The sequence below is a fragment of the Perognathus longimembris genome, chromosome 11 (assembly GCF_023159225.1).
Source record: "Perognathus longimembris pacificus isolate PPM17 chromosome 11, ASM2315922v1, whole genome shotgun sequence".
NCBI classification, from domain to species: Eukaryota; Metazoa; Chordata; class Mammalia; order Rodentia; family Heteromyidae; genus Perognathus; species Perognathus longimembris.
The window spans coordinates 42,993,109-43,015,426 of record NC_063171.1 but is presented as its reverse complement, the minus strand read 5'-3'; the positions used below and the strand labels follow the sequence as shown (position 1 = coordinate 43,015,426).

Genomic DNA, 22,318 nt, shown 5'->3' with positions numbered 1-22,318 from the left:
GTCTTCAATGTCTATCTTTGAGTTATCATTACTTTTTTTTTTTTTTTTGCCAGTCCTGGGGCTTGAACTCAGGGCCTGAGCACTGTCCTTGGCTTCTTTTTGCTCAAGGCTAGCACTCTGCCATTTGAGGCACGGCGCCACTTCCAGCTTTTTCTGTACATGTGGTCCTGAGGAATCGAACCCAGAGCTTCCTGCATGCTAAGCACTCTACCTCTAGGCCACATTCCCAGCCCTATCATTACTTTTATTGTACCATGGGCTTCACATTCCTTTTACTGTTGTTAATCTGTTATTTAGAGTGGTGGTTGGGGCTCTGGAAGGGGTTTTGAGGATTCTCAATGTTCCTCTCTATAGCAAGTTTCTAGCTACTTCAGTATGTTTACACAACAGGAAAGTTCTATCTGCATATTCTTACTCCTCTGCCATTTGAAAGTTCTCTGGATTTTTACTTAGACAGATTCATTGTAGAGATAGTCATCTGCTCTCTTTTTTTAAAGTATAATTTTATTGTTATTATTAAGGTGTTATACAGAGGGGTTACAGTTTCATAGGTCAGGTAATGAATACAATTCTTTTTGGACGATGTCACCTCTTCCTCCACTTTCCCTCAGTTGTTCCCCCTCACTTTAGTCTTATGTGGAGATTTTATCTATTTCTTAGTTCTGCCATTTCTTCTTACATAGTTAATGTGTCCTTGCCTTATGTTTATTAATTTTTTCAGCCAGCTAAAGATTTATTCTTTTTAAGTCAGCCATATAAGGATTTATCCACTTGCCTTGTACCTATTGTTAATCTTGTAAAGACTTTCCTTTGCCTTCACAGCCATAACAGAACTTTGTAATTGTTGTAGGAACTTAGGCCTAATACAGTTCCTTTCATTTACTTCTGCACAAATACTGCAAAATTCTACAAAATACTGTGGGTAAAGTTTTGTTTATGCTCTCTGGATGAGAGAATTTGCTGCTCATCTCTCAACAGTTGGTCATTTCCTTAGTAAAAGGGAATAGACAAGAGGAATGGATGGACATTGTGCCTGTCCCATAACTATCACTAATCACTCCCCTTATGCTGGACTATCAAATGAAGCTATCTCTAGTCTCCTACTGTATTCCTAGTGTTTATTGTGAGCACAGTATATTGAGACTCACGAAAAAGATCTGCAACTAAGTAGGACATTTCTGTGCTAATGGTGAAAGAGCTTTTCTTGCAACTCTCTAAATCAAAACCACTGTGCAATTACTGCTTGTCTTTACCACTGCCTCTTTCTCCTCCTCCTCTTCCTACCCCTTCTCTCCTTTCCCCCTCCTGTTAAAATAGTTGAGAATTGTCTTCTTCCTTCCTTTTCTTCCTTTCTCTGTACTGGTGTTTGAACTCATGGCTTCATGTGTGCCAGGCAGATTCTACTACTTGAGCCATGTCTCTCTCTCTCTTTTTTTTTTTAATAGAAAAAATTGTAAAGTTTTAGCTGTGTGCCAGTGGTGCCTGTAATCCTATCTACTCAGGAGGCTGAGATCTGAGGATTGTGGTTTGAAGCCACCTGGGCAGAAAAGCCCCAGGGAGACTCTTATTTTCAATAAACTACTCAGAGACAGCCAGAAGTAGCAATGTGGCTCAAGTGGTAGAGCACTAGCCTTGAGAACAAAGAGGCTCAGGGACAGCACCCAGGCCCTGAGTTCAAGCCCCAGGTCTGGCTAAATAGTTTTGGTTCCCCCCCCCCCCCCCCCCCCCCCCCCGCTATTCCTTGGCCTTGGGCTCCTGTCCCTGGCTTCTTTTGCTCAAGGCTAACACTCTGCCACTTGAACCACAACACCACTTCTGGCCGTTTTCTATATATGTGGTTCTGGGGAATGGAACCCAGGGCTTCATGTATACTAGGCCATATTCCCAGCCCCCGGGTTTTGTTTTTTTTTGGTACTGGGGATCAAACCCAGGACATTGCACTTGCTAAGGCAAGCACTTTGCCACTAAGCTACATCCCAGCTCAATAAATAAATATATAAATCATTTTAAGAGCCTTATACATGCTACTCAAATGCTTTACCACTCAGCCATATTCCCAGCTAAAATGGCTTTTATTCTAAAACTAATTTAGCACTATACCTAAACATGACCTTTTTGAGTTCCTTTCTGAATTTTCTTGTATATTATGGGGTAGGGTGGAGGTGGAGACTCTCTATTCTGGCTGGAGAGAAGATGAGTGGCTTTGAGAATTGCTCATTTACAGATCCCATTTATAGTAAGTCCTTTCTCAGGGATTATAGTTCTTAGCTGCCTCTTGTCCATTGTCTGGAAAATATAATCCTACCTTATTTGTGGATTTATTGCATTTGTTTTGACCAAACACAGTCAAATAAATTAATAAAAATCAAAAGATATTTCAAAATTAAAAATCTCATGTGCGGATGTGAGGGTGATCTGGCTGTGACATCTGTCACCCCATTGATTGCAGGGTTGATTCGGCTGATCTGGCTGGCTAGGCAGGTGTCCCCTTCCTCCCTCACCGCTCCATGTGCGTCCCTCCGAAGCTGTGCGCTCGGTCAAAGAGGATGACCATCCCCGATAGAGGAGGATGGGTCTTCGGTCAAGGGTATACGAGTAGTTGTCCCCTGCTAGAACCTCCAAACAAGCTCTCAAAAATTTCATGTGCTCATTCAGCTCCTCTGATAATCTCACTTGGTCTAGGCTTAAGTGGTAAGGTGTCTTCTTAGTAAGCATCTTATTGTCAGTTGTGTTTAAATCATGTGATCTACTGAAAAATTTTCCACTCTTAATTTTGTGAAAATAAGCCTCTCCAAAGTAAATGGTGCTCCAAAGGCCAGATGAAAATGAACGTGCTTAATTTAAGTGATAAAATGAAAAAATTGGATTTTTGAAAGGTAACATGTCTTTAGTGGAGGTGACAGAATAGGGAAAATGAAATAAGCATCACTGGTATAGTACTAAACTCTGCATCCTGAACATTCCTCAAAAGAGGTCTTCACATGTTGAGGGATACCAAGAGGTTACTATAGTTGCTTCCTTATATATGTCCAGTTTTCTATTATTTCTAATCAGGTTAATTATAGACTCCTTGGAAGTTTCCAGACTGACTTATCTTATAAAATCAGAATGTTGTTACTTAGGGATAATTCAGTTAAAACTTTATTTTAAATTAACTTTAAAAGAATACCAGTGCAATCTAATATTAGAGAAAAATAATTCAAGGTGGATTTAGGACTTAAATGACAAGTTGAAAGATTAAAAACTTGGTAGAATCTATTGGTGAATACTTTTTAGATATTAGGTATAGAAAAGAGAAGATTCTTTAGACACACAAAAAATGTTATTCGTGAAAAAGTGGTAAATTAGATATGTGCCTTTAGCTACATGGGAGTCTGAGGCAAATGGGTAACTTGAGTTTAGGACTAGCCTGGGCATTATTGCAAGACTCCATCTTTTTAGGTCAAACTAAGCTAGATATCAGAGGCTCAAATGTATGACTCCTCACAGGGCTGTTATATGAGAAACTGTGTTCAGAGTCAGTCTTGGCAAACAAATCCATGAGACTCTTATCTCCAGTTAGCCAACAAAAATCCAAAAATGAACAGGGCACCAGTAGCTCATACCTATAATCCTAGCTACTCAGGATGCTGAAATCTGAGGATCATGGTTTTAAGGCAGCCAGGCAGGAAAGTCCATGAGACTCTTATCTACAATTAACCATCAAAAACCTGGAAGTGGGGCTGAGAATATGGCCTGGTGGTAAAGTGCTCGCCTCATATACATGAAGCCCTGGGTTCGATTCCTCAACACCACATATATAGAAAAAGCCAGAAGTGGTACTGTCACTCAAATGGTAGAGTGCTAACTTTAAGCAAAAAGAAGCCAGGGGGGCTGGGAATATGGCCTAGTGGCAAGAGTGCTTGGCTCGTATACAATGAAGCCCAAGGTTCGATTCCTCAGCCTCACATATATAGAAAAGGCCAGAAGTGGCGTTGTGGCTCAAGTGGCAGAGTGCTAGCCTTGAGCAAAAAGAAGCCAGAGGGGCTGGGGATATGGCCTAGTGGCAAGAGACCCTGCCTCGGATATACGAGGCCCTAGGTTCGATTCCCCAGCACCACATATACAGAAAAACGGCCAGAAGCGGCGCTGTGGTTCAAGTGGCAGAGTGCTAGCCTTGAGTGGGAAGAAGCCAGAGACAGTGCTCAGGCCCTAAGTTCAAGCCCCAGGACTGGCCAAAGCAAAACAAAACAAAACAAAAAGACCTCTGCAAATCCATGGGTAAAAGGACAGAAAATCAACATAACAGTAGGTAAAACACATGAAATTGTATTTTGCAAAATGGCACATAAATGGTCAGTAATTAGAAGGACTATTCCAGACCATAGTGAGTTGGGAAATCTAAGTTGTGACCACTTACAAATCTTTTCATACCCATTCCATTGGCAGAAATTAAAAGGATCTTTTTATATGCTACTGAAAGAAGTATAAATTGATGCAGCTACTTCTGCTTATACTTTGGCATTATTTCCTGAGGTTGAATTTGCACATGTCTTTTAACCCTGCAGTCCCATTCTCAGTTATGTACTCAGGAGACTTTTCCCTGTATAAAAGGACGCATGTACACAAATGTTTATGGCAGCATTGTTCACATTACTAGCTAAAACACAGAAACAACCCATATGCCATCAGAGAGAGAGCATATGCCATCAGAGAGAGCAGATTAAAAACAAACAGTATGATACCCCCCTCCAAATGCTATATACAACAATTAATTTAATATTATGGAGGAGATTGAGTAATATTAAGTGTAAGTAATAGTATTGAGTAGTATTAAATGATAAATGTCATTCCCAAGAAGTCTTATTCAGCATAGTTTACCCTATTTTTATAGAATTAAAGTATCCATTAAAATTAAAGTATCTATTAAAATTAAAGTTGGAGGATTGCATATAAATGTAGAAAACAAAAACAACAATAAAAAGAAAAACAACTGGGCCAGGTATGGTGACACATACCTGGAATTCCAGCACTTGGGAGGCTGATGTAGAAGGAAGGAAAATTCCAGGCAAGCCTGGGCAACATAGGGAAACTAAAATAAAAAAAAAGGCAGGAACTTTGGGCATGCCTGTAGTCTTAGCTACTCAGAGACTGAGGCAGGAGGATTATTTGAGCCTAGGAATTCAAAGGTACATATGGGCAACATAGTTAAGACCCTGTCTCAAAGGAAAAAAGAGAAGAGAATGATGAACATGTATGGTGTGATAACTTTAATTTTTGAGGGTCATGGAGAAGCAGAGACCACATGGTTTGACTTAAACTATTATCAAGGTCTTAGCTTTTATTTTGTGTAGTATTTACTTGCTAACAAAAATACTACTATTTTTAGTCATTTTTTAGGCCTTTTGTATAGAGCTAGTGTGATCTATACACACATATCAGTCACACTCTTTTCTCATTTGTTTGTTCATTCACTATTTTGCCACACCAGCTTTGAAAGACATTGAGTTTTCTGAAAATAAAATTCATCTGAAAAATGGATAATTTCCTCTGTTAGAAATAATTTTGTTAGGGCTGGGGATATGGCCTAGTGGCAAGGGTGCTTGCCTCGTATACGTGAGGCCCTAGGTTCGATTCCCCAGCACCACATACACAGAAAATGGCCAGAAGTGGCGCTGTGGCTCAAATGGCAGAGTGCTAGCCTTGAGCAAGAAGAAGCCAGGGATAGTGCTCAGGCCCTGAGTCCAAGCCCCAGGACTGGCCAAAAAAAAAAAAAAAGAAAAAAAGAAATAATTTTGTTAGCAGAATATGATCATACCTCCCTTGAAGGGAGTAGTCCTCTTACACATACAACTTTCGGCATGTTTATTTTATTTGTTTCTTTTTTTTTTTTTGGCCAGTCCTGGGCCTTGGACTCAGGGCCTGAGCACCGTCCCTGGCTTCTTCCCGCTCAAGGCTAGCACTCTGCCACCTGAGCCACAGCGCCCCTTCTGGCCGTTTTCCATATATGTGGCGCTGGGGAATCGAACCGAGAGCTTCATGTGTAGGAGGCAAGCACTCTTGCCACTAGGCCATATTCCCGGCCCGGCATGTTTATTTTAAAGTGACCTTGAACATAGTCTGTTTATTGCATGGGAATATATTTGACCAAAATCCTCCTGAGGATGTCTTTAGATGATTCTGTGATTTATTTTGTAGTAAGTAAACTTTTCTTTGTTTGTTTCCTGCATCAGGTATACAATGTTTACATGGCAGGGAGGCAATTGTGTTCTAAGCGGTACCGGGAATTTGCCATCCTACACCAGAATCTAAAGAGAGAATTTGCCAACTTTACATTTCCTCGACTTCCAGGAAAGTGGCCGTTCTCATTATCAGAACAGCAATTGGATGCCCGGCGTCGGGGGTTGGAAGAATATCTAGAAAAAGGTAAGACATTCTATTAAACTCCACTATCCTCAGTAGACACATATTCTATGTATATATTGAAAACTGCATAGCTATATATCTCCTGAAATTCAGTAGTGAGAGTAAATTTCTGACTATAAGAGTGATTTGAAATGAGCATCAGTGGCTCACAACTGTAATCCTGACTACTCAGAATGCTGAGATCTGAGCAAAGCCATTCTAGGCAGGAAAGTCTGTGAGACTCTTATCTCCAGTTCAGCACCAAAAAGCCAGTAGTAGAGCTGTTGCCCAAGTAGTAGAGCACCAGCCTTGAACAAAAAAATCTTAGGGACAGCATCCAAGCCTTGAGCTCAAGCATTAGAATCAGCACACACAAAAAAAATCAGTGATTTGAGCTTTGAGGCAAGACTGAGATGTCTATTACAGTGATTAATAGCCTGCTTTATTGTCTCCCAAAGCAACAGAAAAATAAAAGAATTAGATTTTTATGCACTTTGACCTTTACTTATAGAATTATCTTAGATATGCAAGTGAAATGTATCATGTAGATTTGGAAACTAAATGAACAGTATTCAAGACATTTTCATCAAAATGATATCGGTTCACTAAACATCATACATGAAAACTCTTTATAATTTCTTTAGGTATTTAAGGATAGATTTGCTAAACTCTAGGTAGTTGATACTCCCCTTCTTTTAAACAGGCTATAGCTAGAAGGTTGCTGAAACAATTTGTTTCTCCAGAATGGCAGAGAAATGACACAAATGTCCTGGATAAGATATTTTGTTGCTTAGAGAAGAGATCTTTCCTTGCTATATTTTAAAATACAGGAATTATGGTTGTATGTGATATTTAAGCATCTGTGTCCTTAGTGCTATGTAAAAATGAATTGACCTAGTTTAATTAAAATAAATAGGTAGGAAGTCTTGCTTCCTGAAGAAAAATAATTTCCCTCATAGAAGATAGTGGAACTTCCTTGTCTTCTTTTAGTTTTTCTAACATAAGTTGACCTCCATACACAGCCCTCAGGAAATGAAAAAAGGTACAGGTTTTTTATTTGTTCTTTTTTAAAAAAATATTTCTTAAGTTTTCTTAGCATGCATTTATTTATTTATTTATTTATTTGTTTGTTTGTTTGTTTATTTATTTATTTATTTATTTTTGGCCAGTCCTGGGCCTTGGACTCAGGGCCTGAGCACTGTCCCTGGCTTCCTTTTGCTCAAGGCTAGCACTCTGCCACTTGAGCCACAGCGCCACTTCTGGCCATTTTCTGTATATGTGGTGCTGGGGAATCAAACCCAGGGCTTCATGTATACGAGGCGAGCACTCTTGCCACTAGGCCATATCCCCAGCCTGTTGTTTGTTCTTTTTTAAATCAAAGGTAAGCCTGGTGTTGGTAGGTCATGCCTGTAATCCTAGCTACTCAGGAGGCTGCGATCTGAGGATCATAGCTTGAAGTCAGCCTAGGCGGGAAAGTCTGTGTGACTCTTATTGCCAATTAACCACCAAAAAACTAGAAGTGGAGCTGTTACTCAAAGTGATAGAGTGCTAACCTTGAGCAGAAAAGCTCAGGGTCAGTTCCCAGGTCCTGAATTCAAGCCTCATGATTGACCCCCCAAAAAAAATCAATGTAGTAAAATTATTAGTGCGATTTGTCATCCTTGAAGGCCAAGAAATTAACTTAGATTTTAGACAATCAGCTACTTACCTCCCTGCTTTATAATAAAGCCTTTCTATCCCTTCCTCTCTTCCACTTTTTCTCTTCCCTTTTCTTTTTTTTTTTTTTTTTTTTTTTACAAAAAGACGGATTTATTGGGGAAGTAAAAAAATGAACAAAAAGTGAACCAACCGGCCTTGGTCGCAGCCCAGACTCGAGAGCTGAAACTGCCGACCATGTGTGCAGGGTCAGGGCCCAGACTCGGGAGCTGGAACCGCATGCCTGTGTGCCCTTCCAGCCTGGTTATAAGGCCAACATCACCTTCTCTTCTCTTTTTCTCCCTCCTTTTCCCCTAACTCTCTTTGTTCCCTTTTCTTTCAGTACTGGGATTTGAACTCAAGGCTTCATTCTTGCTAGGCAGATTCTTCATTACTTGAGCTACATTCCCAGCCCTGTAGTTACTTTTAGACTAGGATGTCACATTTATTCTCAGGCTGGCCTGACTGTGATCCTCCCATTACATTTCTTATGTATCTAAGATGACAGGTGCATGTCACCACACTGGCATTAGCTTGGTTTATTCCTAACTGACTTTTTCCTTCCATTGCCTCTTTTACCACCACTTTTTTTTCTTTTAGCATGTTCATGGGTCACATAAGACTGTAAGGTTAGATTTACTATGCTTCATTAGCCAATTTTATTATTTTTAGCAAACTTTTTTTTTCTGCCAGTCCTGGGGCTTGAATTTAGAGCCTAAGCACTGTCTCTGAGCCTTTCTCTGTGCAAGGCTAGCACTCTACCACTTGAGCCACAGCCCTACTTCCAGCTATTTCTATTTATGTGGTACTGAGGAATCGAACCCAGGGCTTCATGCTTTCTAGGCAAGCACTCTACCACTAAGCTGCATTCCCAGTCCTTATTTTTAGTGAACTATGTCTTTGTGTTTTCTAGTTTTCCTGTGTTCTAAACCATATTTAGATAAATGTTTATCATGCCTTTAAAAATCTCATTTGTTGCTGGGTGCCAGTGGCTCACATCTGTAATTCTAGCTACTCAGGAGACTTGAGATCTGAGGATCCTAGATTGAAGCTAGCCTGGGCAGGAAAGCCTGCATTATCTCCAATTAACCACCAACAAAAGCCAGAAGTAGAGCTGTGAATCAAGTAGTTGAGCACTTGGTCTGAGCAAAAAAGCTCAGGGACAGCACCCAGACCCTGAGTACTTGCCCCAGGACCAGTACACCACCCCCACCTCAAAAAAAATCTTATATGCCAAGAATGTATACTACTTTATCAGTGCCTTTTAAAACTCTCTAAACCTTTTTCTTTACACATATATTGATATATATTTACTTAAATATATATTTATTTTTATATATACACCTTTATATGCTCTTGACTTTATATCCTTGGTTTTAAGACTTTATGCTAGATCTTATATTTATTTTTCACAGTGTGTTCAATACGAGTCATTGGTGAGAGTGACATCATGCAGGAATTCCTGTCAGAATCAGATGAGGTAGGTGAATACTCTCTGCAATTACTATTTTTATCATAGTTCTATATGGGAAAAATAAAGGTATTGATTATGAGTTGAATTGCAGTGAACTCCAAAGGACTTTATTTTTTTTGCTCCTCCTTACTGCCCTTTAAGTCCTAGTGCCAGGTCTACATCCTCTTTGAATCCTCTGATAACTCATTGATTTTTTTCACTCTACCAAGAACTTTTGTCTTAAGTATCACCATATTACTATCTCATTTTCTAATACATGTAGGTAAGAACTAAAACTTGATCATCTTTTATATTCTCAGTTCCTTACCTCAGTATCAATCACATAGTAAATGCTTAATAAATAGTAATTGTTTTTTGTCAGTCCTGGGGCTTGGAACTCAGAGCCTGAGCACTGTGCCTGGCTTCTTTTTGCTCAAGGCTAGTACACTACCACTTGATCCACAGCACCACTTCTGGCTTTTTCTATATATGTGGTGCTGAGGAATCGAACCCAGGGCTTCATGTATACAAGGCGAGCGAGCACTTTACCACTAGGCCATATTCCCAGCCCGAAAATAAACAATTCTTGAGTTTCAAATTATGTGGCATTCTGAGTAGCACAATAAAATTTTATACCATCCCTTGCTGTCCCACTCAGAACCTGAATCATCTTTTGTCTAACATATCCACTCTGTATAACTGTACATCAGTCACTTAGTAGTCAGGCAGTTATCAGATTGACTATGCTGGTATCACAGTGCTTGTACTTAAATTTATTTTTGCTGGTACTGGGATTTGAACTCAAGGTCTTGGACTTACCTGCTTTACTTGCTTGGCTGGCACTCTCCCATTTGAGCTATACCTTGAGCCCTGCATTTTGCTGGTTATTTTGGAGATAGAGTCTTACAAACTTCAACTCAAACTGGTTTCTCATCACAATCTTTTGGATATCAGCCATCTGAGTAGCAAGGATTACAGGTATGAGCCACTGGCACCTAGCTTCAAGTCACTCTCCTTATTTTATTTTTTTTAAGTTTTAGAGTTTTAAAAATTAATGTTGTTGTTAGCTTATTTTAGTTGTACAGAAAACAGTTTCATTATTATATCTCCATTCTTGTTTACATTATATCTCCATTCTTGTATTTCAATCAATTTTACTTCCTTTGTCACTCTCCCTGCCTCCTCCTCCACCAAAATCATCCTTAGCTGGGCACTGGTGGCTCACATTTGTGGCCCACATTTGTAATTGTAGTTACTCAGGAGGCCTAGATCAAAGATTGCAGTTCAGAGCCAGTCTAGGCAGAAAAGTCTGAGACTCTTATCCCCATTTAATCAGAGAAAAAAGCCCAAGTGGTGCTGTGGCTCAAATGGTAGAGAGCTAACCTTGGCCACAAAGAGGCTCAGGGACAGTGCCCAGGCCCTGATTTCAAGCCCCAGAACCAGCAAAAAATAAAACATAAAAAATAAATAGCACTCTCAAAGTGTTTGTTTTGTTTTCATAGTTGCAAAATAATCTATTTTAACAAACAATAACCTCCTTTACCCTCCCCACCAGCCAACCCCCTCTCCCAATTAACTCCTTTTTTTGCCAGTCCTAGGGCTTGGACTCAGGGCCTGAGCACTGTCCCTGGCTTCACATTCCCAGCCTCCCCCCCACCCCCCCAAGTAACTCTAAATGACTCCAGATAATAGGAATAGCTATGCTAACAACTCATACGTACCAAAAAGGAGCCATACAGGGTTTCCTTTAAGTTCAAAAGGTAAAAGTCTTGCCAGGCACTGGTGGCTCATGCCTGTAATCCTAGCTACTCTGGAGGCTGGGATCTGAAGATCATGGTTCAAAGCCAGCTCAGGCAGGAAAGTCCGTGAGACTTTTATCCTTATCTCCAGTTAACCACCAGAAAACTGGAATTGGCGCTGTGGTTCAATGTGGTAGAGCATAGCCTTGAGCACAGAGTGTCTCAGGGACAGGACCCAGGCATTTATATGCTGAGGTTACTAAGGTTTATGGTAAGATTTAATCTTTAATCTGTAAAATTATGAATAATAATAAAAATCCATGCTAATTTTACTATAGCACCTTAAAGTGCAAAATTATGGCTATGTGCTACAAACTGGTGAGTCACACCTATAATCCTAGCTAAGATACTACCTCAAAAATAAATATGACTCTATCTCAAATATAGCTAGTGAGAAAAAGGTCTGGAGATGTGGCTGAGTGGTAGAGTGTGTGCCTAGCAAATGTGACACTCTGGTTTCAAACCTTAGGACTGCCAAAATAGGCAGGGCAGTGTTACAGCCATAGTGAATGGTAAGTACTTAATGAAGATGGGAGCTGCATGCAGTTATAGGATTTAGTACTAACCACAGCTTTAGGCATCCACCGAGAGTCTTAGAACATATCCTTAGCGTGAAAGCTGGAACTACTGTGTGATTAGGATGGTTTTAGACAACAAATAGTAATTTTTCAGGTTGGTAAATGAAAATGGACTTACTCCGAGATAGTTATTTCTTTCAGATAAAAATTACAAGGTGAAAAAAATCGATTAGGGAAACGTGATAAGTTCCTGCTTAGTTTTTTGTGGTTTTTCTTTTTTCCAATGTGGGAGATCAAACCCAGGGCCTCGTTCATGCTATGCAATCATTTTACCACTGAACCATACTCCCAGCCCTAAGTACTTACTTTAAATCAAGGAGAATAAGTGTTGTTTACTCTTTGCTAGAAGAAAATTGGCATTAGACATTATTATTAGACAAACCCCCAACCCTGTGTCTCATCCATTTTTCCTTTCAAAGATTTTTCTGATTATTTCAGCAATAAGAAAGGAAGTTAGTAGACCATTTGAAGCAATTTATATGTCTAACCATTAAACCAGAGAACATTTGCAGGCACTGCTGCTTTCAGCTGTTTTCTTTCTCATTTGTCAGTCCTGAATGGAGTGATGAGAGGGAAGCAAAAATCTTATCTGAATTAAGAAATTTAAAAAAAAATCTTATCTGGGTTTGACTTAGACTGTTCCATAGTTTTCTGTTTTGAAATGTGAACATGCTGACTTCAATGTGTTTCTTTTTTTCCTGTTCATCTTGAAGATTAACTTCTGCTGCAGCCTAAAGTCAACTTTATGACTTGTAAATATATTGACTTTTAAGATTTGATTTCTCCCCTACACTGTAGTCATTGGAGTCACAAATTCCTTGTTTTTCCCCTCAGAACTACAATGGTGTGTCTGATGTAGAGCTGAGAGTAGCATTACCAGATGGAACAACAGTTACAGTCCGAGTTAAAAAGAACAGTACTACAGACCAAGTATATCAGGTAAATTAAACTTGAATAGTTTGGCTTGATATTGTATTATGTAAAGCTAAGAAAAATAGATTAAATGAGTTAGTACATGTAATGTGCTTTTGGAGTACCTAGCATACAGGAAGTTTATTAAATTGTTACAAATATGAAAATATTTTACTGTCCTTGAAATAATGAGTAATACATATTCCAAGGTGTAGGGGTTATTATTACCATTCTTTTTTTTATTACAAAAAAAGCCTTATGACACAAACGAAAACAGAATAATAATGATTTCCATATTTTCTTTCCTGTATGTGTGTGTGTTTCATGTTTGGGGATTGTCAGGCCATATACTACTGAGCCATATTCCTAGCCCTCATAATTATTAATTATAGCTGGGTGCTTTGGCTCACACCTGAAAGCCTAGATACTGAGAAGGCTGAGATCTTAAGATTGCAGTTCGAAGCCAGTCTGGACAGGAAAGTCTGTGAGACTCTTATCTCCAGTTAACTGCAAAAAGCCAGAAGTGGAGTTGTGGCTCAAGTAGTAGAGTGGTAGCCTTGAGCAAAAGAACTTAGGGACAACATCCCAGCCCTGAGTTCAAGCCCCAGTACCAGGACAACAAGTAAGTGAATTAAATATATAAATAAAGTAAAACCAGGCCTGAAATAATCCTAGCTTCTTAGAATTGAAAGGAGGAGAATGGTGAATTTGAGAACAGTTTGGGCAAAGGTAGCAGAGAGACCCTGTCTCAAAAAGAGGGCTTGGGTAGAAGTGGTGTCTCAAGCGATAGAGGGCCTAACTAGCAAGTGTGAAGCCCCAAGTTCAAAATCCAGTAATGCCAAGAAAAAAAAAATGCTGAGGGTATACCACAAGGTTAGAACACCCACCTAGTGTACTTTCCTAGTATGCTCAGGGCCCTAGGTTCAATCTCCTGTACCACAAAGAATAAATAAATAAATAACTCAATACCACAATAAGTAACTAATTACTTGAATAAAAACAAAGAATTGAAGATATAGGCCTAGCTTCTTAATGACCTATATTAAATGTAAGCTGAATATGTGAAACAATATTTAATGTTTAACTTTTTTTTTTTTTTTTTGCCAGTCCTGGGAGCCTGAACTCTGGGCCTGGACTGTCTTCCTGAGCTAGCTCAATGCTAGCACTCTACCACTTGAGCCACAGGACTACCGCTAGCTTTTTCAAAATAGTTTAGTGGAGATAAGAGTCTCATGGACTTTCCTGCCTGGGCTGGCTTCAAACATGAAATCTTCAGATCTTAGCCTCCTGAGTAGCTAGGATTATAGACGTGAGCCATCAGCACCTGGCTGTTTTCTTCTTAACATCTGTTCCAGCAAGCACTTTTCTTGCAAGTGGTCTCAAATAAGGACTTTTATATGAAAAACTTACATAAAACATAGCTGTTTGGGTCATATACAGAGGGTTCTCTCCTTACTTAAGTATGCATGTGTGCACGTACACTTACGATGCCAAAATGACAAACCCTCTGTCTTTCCCCTCATATCTACATGCATATATTTGCCTTTCTTCACAGTAATACTTGATTTATTTGTCCTGAATCATTCTATCTGTTTAAACTTTAGGCTATTGCAGCAAAGGTTGGCATGGACAGCACAACAGTGAATTACTTTGCCTTATTTGAAGTGATCAATCATTCCTTTGGTAAGTTCTAGTAGCTATTAAGTTTTTTGGTTTTTTTTTTTGCTGAGGCTTGAACTCAGGGCCTGAGCACTGTCCCTGGCTTCTTTTTTGCTCAAGGCTAGCATTCTACCCCTTGAGACACAGCACCCCTCTGGCTTTTTCTATATATGTGGTGCTGAGGAATTGAACCCAGTGCTTCATGTATGCCAGGCAAACACTCTACAATTAGGCCATATTCCCAGCCCCAGCTATTGAGTTTTGTTTGAGGGCATTTTAGTCTAATACTGTTGGGCAGAAAATATTTTTTCCAGAGAAGTGCTTGAAGACAAGGTAAGATCCCACTCATTGGGACTGTCTTTAACAAGCAGAGCAGGCAAATCCTGGGAAACCTGGTCATAAGGATGCCTGATCACTGTAGGTTCTTTTTCATTTGTCAGTCTGTATAGTTTATACCTAGTTCTGGATCACATACTTTTTTTTTTTTTGCCAGTCCTGGAGCTTGGACTCGGGGCCTGAGCACTGTCCCTGGCTTCTTTTTGCTCAAGGCTAGCATTCTGCCTCTTGAGCCATAGCATCATGTCTGGCTTTTTCTGTTTATGTAGTGCTGAGGAATTGAACCCAGAGCTTTGTGCATGCTAGGCAAGCACTCTACTGCTAAGCTGTATTCCCAGCCCCCACATACTTTCTTGAGTTGTTGGTTTTTTAAATCAGAGGTTCAAAATTCATATATTACAATGAGATAGCTTGATAGGGAATGTCCTTTTTAGCCACATGTGGTTCAGGGTACTTCATGTTTTTTGTAAAGATTTTTTAGAATTCCTTTTTTTGTTTTCAGAAGTTAAAGATATATTGCTTAAATCTCTTTATCTTATTGCTTATATTTAAGTTGCTGTGTGAATAAATTTCTTCTTCCTGGAATACTTTATTACATGGTAGCAGGAAGTTTCTCTTTCATTTCATAAAAGCTAGGGGTGATATCATAGTCACATTGGTTGTATTGAAACCACATGGGAGGTTTGAATGCAACCAAGGGCTTGTTCTGAATGACAAAGATTTCCAGTAGCTTATGGATCTCTTCCATATTATATATGCCCAGGGCCAAGAGCAGAAATAACAGATAATATTGGTTAGTGGTTGGATCTTCCTCATCTCAGAATGAGGAGAATTGGGCAGATTTCGGTTGCTTTGCCATTCAAGAACAAGGGAGAGGGGCTGGGGATATGGCCTAGTGGCAAGAGTGCTGGCCTCGTATACACGAGGCCCTGGGTTCAATTCCGCAGCACCACATATACAGAAAATGGCCAGAAGTGGTGCTGTGGCTCAAGTGGCAGAGTACTAGCCTTGAGCAAAGAGAAGCCAGGGACAGTGCTCAGGCCCTGAGTCCTAGCCCCAGGACTGGCCAAAAAAAAAAAAAAAGCACAAGGGAGAATAACTTCTAATTCGCTTGAAGCAACTGTTTCTTTATTATTTTTCTTCCCAACTCAATAGCCTAATAGGAAGGTATAAATTGTTCTACAAAAGCTTCATAAGGTACCAGGATTCTTGGATTCTAATCTTATCCATTTCTAACCATTAATTTCATTTTCTATAAAATGAGAAATATTAAATCTGTCTCTTGCTGTGTTGTAAAACATTAAGAAGAAAATTCAATAAAGGTAATATTAAAAGTGGTTAGCCAAGTGTGATGATGGATGCCCATAATCCCAACACCTGGAACTTAAGTTGGGAGGCTCATGAATTCAAAACCAACCTGAACTATATAGTAAGATCCTGTCTCAAAGAAAAGAAAATTAATTCCAGCTACTTGGGAGCCAGAGATAGGAAGATTGTTATTTAGGCCAGCTAGCTGAGGCAAAGAATTAATGATACCCTATCTCAAAAAATAATCTGGAGTCAGGTGCCAGTGGCTCATACCTATAATATTAGGTACTTGGGTGGCTGAGGTCTGGACAATCATTGTCAAAGCTAGCCTAAACAAAAACCTTCATAAGACCCTTTCTCAAACAGTGGCTGAGCATGGTAACCTATGCCTTTCATCTTAGCTACCTGGGATACTTGAAGGATTTAAAGGATTGTGATTGTGGTTCTAGGTCAACTTGAGCAGAAAAGTCCTTGAGGCTACCTCTCAGTGGGAAAAGCTGGCTGCTGTGACATGTGCTTGTCATCCCAGTTACAGCAGGATCACAGTCCAGTGTGTGTCCAGGCTGGAAGTGAGGTCCTATCTCAGAAGTAACCAGTGCAAAAAGGAGACTAGAGGCTTGGCTCAGTGGTAGAGCACCTGCTTAGCAACTATGAGTCCGTGATTTCAAACCCCACTACTCCCAAAAGAAAAAGAAGAAATTAAATATGAGGTTGTTTTATTTTTCTGTAAAATGTTAGGAAGAAGTAACCTTACTAAGAATACATGTTAACCATGATGAATATTTTACTGATACATGCCTTATGGTTTCTTGAGTAGGTAGAGCCTTTTAGCTCTTCATAATAAAAGCAGTTTATCGAGAATAGCCTCAAGAGAGACTCTAAATGTCCATAGCTGGGTAAGGAGATATTGGTCTGAAGTTAGTGGCTATCAGAGCTATAATTAACTGAATCATGGGTCATTTAAAAAAAATTGCATTGGTGGTCTTTATAGACATTATGTTAACTTAAGAACCTGACATTCAAGTGATAGATTTTACTCACTTCGAGGCTTGACTGACCATAGTCATAGTTAGAAGGGATAATTTGGCTATACACATGGTTATTTTGTGCTCCTTTATCAGTGCTCCATGAAGAATTTGAGCTGATGCCCTAGTTATGCTATCCGGCTGTTAGCATAGATCTGCTGTGCATAGCTTACAGAAGAGAAACTTCTTATATGCCTTTTCACTCCAGTGTTCTTTATTCTGTCTTCTTCAGTACGTAAGCTGGCACCTAATGAATTTCCTCATAAACTCTACGTTCAGAATTATACATCAGCTGTGCCAGGCACCTGCCTGACAATTCGAAAGTGGCTTTTTACAACAGAAGAAGAAATCCTCTTAAATGACAATGACCTTGCTGTTACATATTTCTTTCATCAGGTGAGTAAATTGCTAATCCCAAAAGACTTGGTTTATTTTTCTGTTTGTATACAGTTGGTAATTTTACAATTCTGTGTCTGAATTACATTTGTAAAGTGTTCTATCCCATTTTACATAAGATATGTAAGTGGTAAAAATATTCTGGAGTTTTAAAAACATTCTATTTTTTTTTAAATATTTTTATTAGGGCTGAGATGTAGCTCAGTGGCAAAGCGCTTGCCTAGCAAGTGCAACATCCTGGGTTAGACCCCAGTACCAAAAGAGAAAAGACAAAAAAAAAATTATTATAAAGGTGATGTGCAGAGATATATTTTAATTTTTTAAACAAAGAAAATAAATATTATGTCTGTGCACCTGGCTCAAAAATATTTCATGAGGGGCTGGGAATATGGCCTAGTGTCAAGAGTGCTTGCCTCCTACACATGAAGCTCTCGGTTCGATTCCCCAGCACCACATATATGGAAAACGACCAGAAGGGGCTCTGTGGCTCAGGTAGCAGAGTGCGAGTGGGAAGAAGCCAGGGACGGTGCTCAAGCCCTGAGTCCAAGGCCCAGGATTGGCCCCAATAAATAAATAAATAAATAAATACAAAATTCATGAATATACTATGTGTCTGCTGAAAACAAAGTGTCTGGGTTTTGTTGTTGTTTTGGGGGGTGTTTTTAGGCTTAAAAATTGTTATTATAAAGGTGATATACAGGGCTGGGAATGTGGCCTAGTGGTAAAGTGCTCTCCTCATATACGTGAAGCCCTGGGTTCGATTTCTCAGCGCCACATATATAGAAAAAAGCCGGAAGTGGCGCTGTGGCTCAAGTGGTAGAGTGCTAACCTTGAGCAAAAAGAAACCAGGGACACTGCTCAGGCCCTGAGTTCAAGCCCCAAGACTGGCAAAAACAAAAACAAAACAACAAAAAAAAGGTGATATACAGAGGGGTTACAGTTATGTAAGTCAGGTAATGAGTACATTTCTTTTTAGACCATGTCACCCCTCCTTCTCTCCCAGTTTTTCCCTCCTGTACCTACCCACAAGTTGTTCATTTTCAACATAGTGTCTAGTGAGTACCACTGCAGAGTGTGTTTTTCTTCTGCTCTCAAGCCATAATCAACACTTCTGAGACCTTATAAGGTATAGGGATTTCTCCCCACCAGCAAGCAAGAAATTTTAAGTGGACACAAACTGGCCATTGTCAGATTTAATTCAGTTCTGACACTATTTGAAACTTGACCAACTGGCTACAAGTTGAAGCTCCCATGTTTTTTTCTTCCGGTCTGAATAATTTTCTAGAGCAGCTCACAAAACACAAAGGACCACTTTACTTAACACTTACTAATTTAGTTTTAAGGATATTTTAGAGAATACAAATAAGCAAGAAATATCAGAGATATTGGAAAGGCTTGAGGCATAGGAACTTCCATCCCCTTGGAACTGAATATACCAGGTTCCTATGGATGAGTTCTATTTGCCTTCTTGTAAACTTTCATTCACATATTTAGCAGTCTTCAGTCCAGGAACTTCCAGAACCCTATCCTTTTATATTTAGGGTTTTTATAGACTTTATTGCATGAGTATGACTGAAGTAAGGGCAACCATGTTGAAATATGATTGGGCAAAAAAAGTATGATCTATAATGCTAATGAACAGTGAAGATAACCAGCAAGGACTCAGGTTCAGGTTCTTCTTGGCTTCTCTGTGCAACATTCATTCCTGTAGGCATAAGGTAGGATCCTTTTTAAAATGGGAGCTTTATTATCAGAATTTTATTGTGGCCAGCTCCAAGACAGAAAGGCAAGAGATTAGAATATTTTTAGTTTGTATAACATACCTTGTATTTACTTCCCATTGACTCTCTTATACTTTGGTTATAGTGTTTCTACTTAATTTTTCAGATTCCCACATGTTGGGGTCAGCTGCACCTTTAAGGGGCCACAGCTGACCTCAGCCTGTCCCTCCCCTTCCTGTCTTTAACCTGAAGAGAAGGAAGTCTGACATCACTTGAGGGACAGCCCCTTGGGACCAATCAGGGGCCCCTCTCTTGTGCCCGCCTTTGGGGTATATCTGGGAGGCTCCTCATTTGAATAGACAGAAGCCCTAGAGGTTTTCTCCAGGGACCCACGCATCCGTGTCGTTCTTGGCGGCTTTGGGGCACCCTGCGACCACACGCCACCGAGGCTACCCGTGGCCATCGCTCCCGCGTGAGCGATAATGGACCACCCAGGAAGGGGCGGACAAGCCCCTTCCCCCCCCCCCCAAGTGAGGGGAAGTCGAGAGAGAGAGAGAGAGAGAGAGAGAGAGAGAGAGAGAGAGAGAGACGAGGCTACCTGTGGCCATCGCTCCCACGTGAGAGCGATAAAGGGCCACCCAGGAAGGGGCGGACAAGCCCCTTCCCCCCCAAGCGAGGGGAAGTCAAGAGAGAGAGCCCACACCCACAATATCTTTTTAATTTCCCACTGTCAAAGATAGGATACTAGCTCTCTTCTTCCCCCATTCCAACCACATACCCATAATTCTTTTCATTTCTCCTATCACTTGATGGAGTCAGATTATATTTGTTAGGTCATTTAGTGCTTACATGACTTTGACGCTATAAATAAATTTGCAGCTGAGACATATAATAAATACTGTCCTTTTCATTCTTTTTTTTTTTGTTTGTTTGTTTTTGCTTGTTTTGTTTTTTGCCAGTCCTGGGGCTTGAACGTAGGGCCTGACCACTGTTCTTTTTGCTCAATGCTAGCACTCTACCACTTGAGCCCCAGCGCTACTTCTGGCTTTTTCTATATATGTGGTGCTGAGGAATCGAGCCCAGGTCTTCAGTACATGAGGCAAGCACTCTACTACTAGGCAATATTCCCAGCCCCTTTTCATTCTTTTATATCAATGGTTTTCTTCAAGCTGGGCTGGGAATGTGGCTTACTGGTAGAGTGCTTGTGTAGCATGCGCAAAGCCCTGGGTTCGATTCCTCAGCACCACATTAACAGAAAAAGCCAGAAGTGGTGCTGTGACTCAAGTGGTAGAGTGCCAACCTTGAGCAAAAAGAAGCCAGGGATGGTGCTCAGCCCTGAGTCCAAGCCCCAGGACTTGGGGAGTGGAGGGGAGTCCAAAGCCATTCTTACTTCTGTCATTTATATGATCTCCTTTTTTCTTTCCTAAAGTTTATAAGGTTGATTGTCTTCATTGATCTCAAATTTTAAAGTCACATGCCTGGCTGTAGATTTATTTTCACATGCTGTGTTGGCCCTTCTGTGGAAAATTTGTGCCTTTCCTGATATGTCAGATTTAGTTATTGCTGGTGGTAGTGGTGACCAGGCTTGAACTCAGGGCCTGAGTGCTGTCCCTGAATTTTTTGGCTCAAGGCTAGTGCTCTACCACGTTGAGCCACAGCCCCACCTGGTTTTCTGGTGTTTAATTGGAGATTAGAGTGTCTCAGACTTTCCTGCCCCGTCTGGCTCTGAACCACTATACTTAGATCTCAGCTGAGTAGATAGGAATACAGGTGTGAGAGCCAACCAGTGCCCAGCTTGTCAGCATTTTTAAAATTATTAAATTGATAACTTCTGATTTTTTATTTCTTTGTATTCTCTTTTTAGAACTATTTTTAATTTTTTTTATCGTCAAGGTGATGTACAGAGGTGTTACTTTACTATTTTAATATCAGATTTCTTGGTATGCGCTGTTATTTTCTCATCTTCTCACTTTTTAATTTTCTTTGTCTTCTTGCTCTACTTTCTAGAAGACTAGATTTTCTAGATTTACCTTCTGGCCCTTTTATTGAATTTTTCATGTAAACTTTTGTTTTCCATTTCTAAAGGCTTTCTTTTGTTGTTGGAATACCCTTTTTGTGTGCAATATTTGATTCTTGTTTTGTGGTTATAATATTTTTTAACTTCCTGAGAATATTAAAAATAGAATTTTTTTAAAAGCTAGAGGCAGTGGTACATACATGGCTGTAAATTTCAGCACTCAGAAGACAGAAGCTGGAGGATTGTAAGTTTGATGTCACTATGGGATTCAAAGCAAGACCATGTCTCAAAAAACAACAACAAATTTTAAGATTTTTTTTTAGTAGCATACATTAGTTATACGGGAGAATAATCAGAGGATATTCATTATGTTACCTTAGCATGGATACAATGGACCCCATCAACGTTGACCCTTTATTACTCTCCATTATTCCTCTTTCCCACCTTTTAGAATATTTTCAAACAAGTTTGTTGTACTGGGGTGTGTGTGTGTGCGCGCGCGCGCACAGGCATGCATGTGCACATGCATCAGTCCTGGGACTTGAACTCAGGGCTTAGGCTTTGTCCCTAAACTTCTTTTGCTCAAGGCTCTACCATTTGAGCTATCCTCATTCATTGATAGTTATATTTATACCTATCAATATGTTGATGTTCCATTATTATCATCAACATAATCATGATTGTCATGTTTGTCATTTTAGATCTAAATTCTATACATGAGTGAAAACATGAAATATTTTGCTTTTTGGACATGGCTTATCTCACTTAACATAAAGAGCTCCATCTATTTTCCTGCAAATGGCATAATTTTATCCTTTCTTATGTCTTATGTCCATTTTCTTTATCCGTTTATTGATTGTTGAGAATCCAGGCTGTAGTGTATTATGAATCATACTGTGATAAACTTGGGTGTGCAGGTTATCTTCTATTGTATTACATCCTTTTTTTTTTTTTTTTTGGCCAGTCCTGGGCCTTGGACTCAGGGCCTGAGCACTGTCCCTGGCTTCTTCCCGCTCAAGGCTAGCACTCTGCCAC

The 22,318-nt window shown here is 39.9% G+C and overlaps 1 protein-coding gene and 1 long non-coding RNA gene across 3 annotated transcripts in view; one reads left to right on the top strand and one right to left on the bottom strand.

Annotated features, from left to right (window-relative positions):
- Positions 1-22,318, top strand: part of Snx27 (sorting nexin 27) — a 79,836-nt gene that overhangs the window by 33,634 nt on the left and 23,884 nt on the right. For both annotated transcript variants that reach the window (XM_048358133.1, XM_048358132.1), the window contains exons 3-7: positions 6,213-6,405; positions 9,495-9,559; positions 12,744-12,848; positions 14,426-14,504; positions 17,382-17,545. In XM_048358133.1, coding sequence (XP_048214090.1) covers positions 6,213-6,405; positions 9,495-9,559; positions 12,744-12,848; positions 14,426-14,504; positions 17,382-17,545 — 606 coding nt within the window. The remainder of the gene's footprint in view (positions 1-6,212; positions 6,406-9,494; positions 9,560-12,743; positions 12,849-14,425; positions 14,505-17,381; positions 17,546-22,318) is intronic.
- Positions 189-21,173, bottom strand: LOC125360116. Its single transcript, XR_007212655.1, has 4 exons — positions 21,134-21,173; positions 8,523-8,529; positions 6,187-6,190; positions 189-624 (listed from the first exon to the last, which is right to left on the bottom strand). It is a non-coding gene; the product is annotated as an uncharacterized LOC125360116 (long non-coding RNA).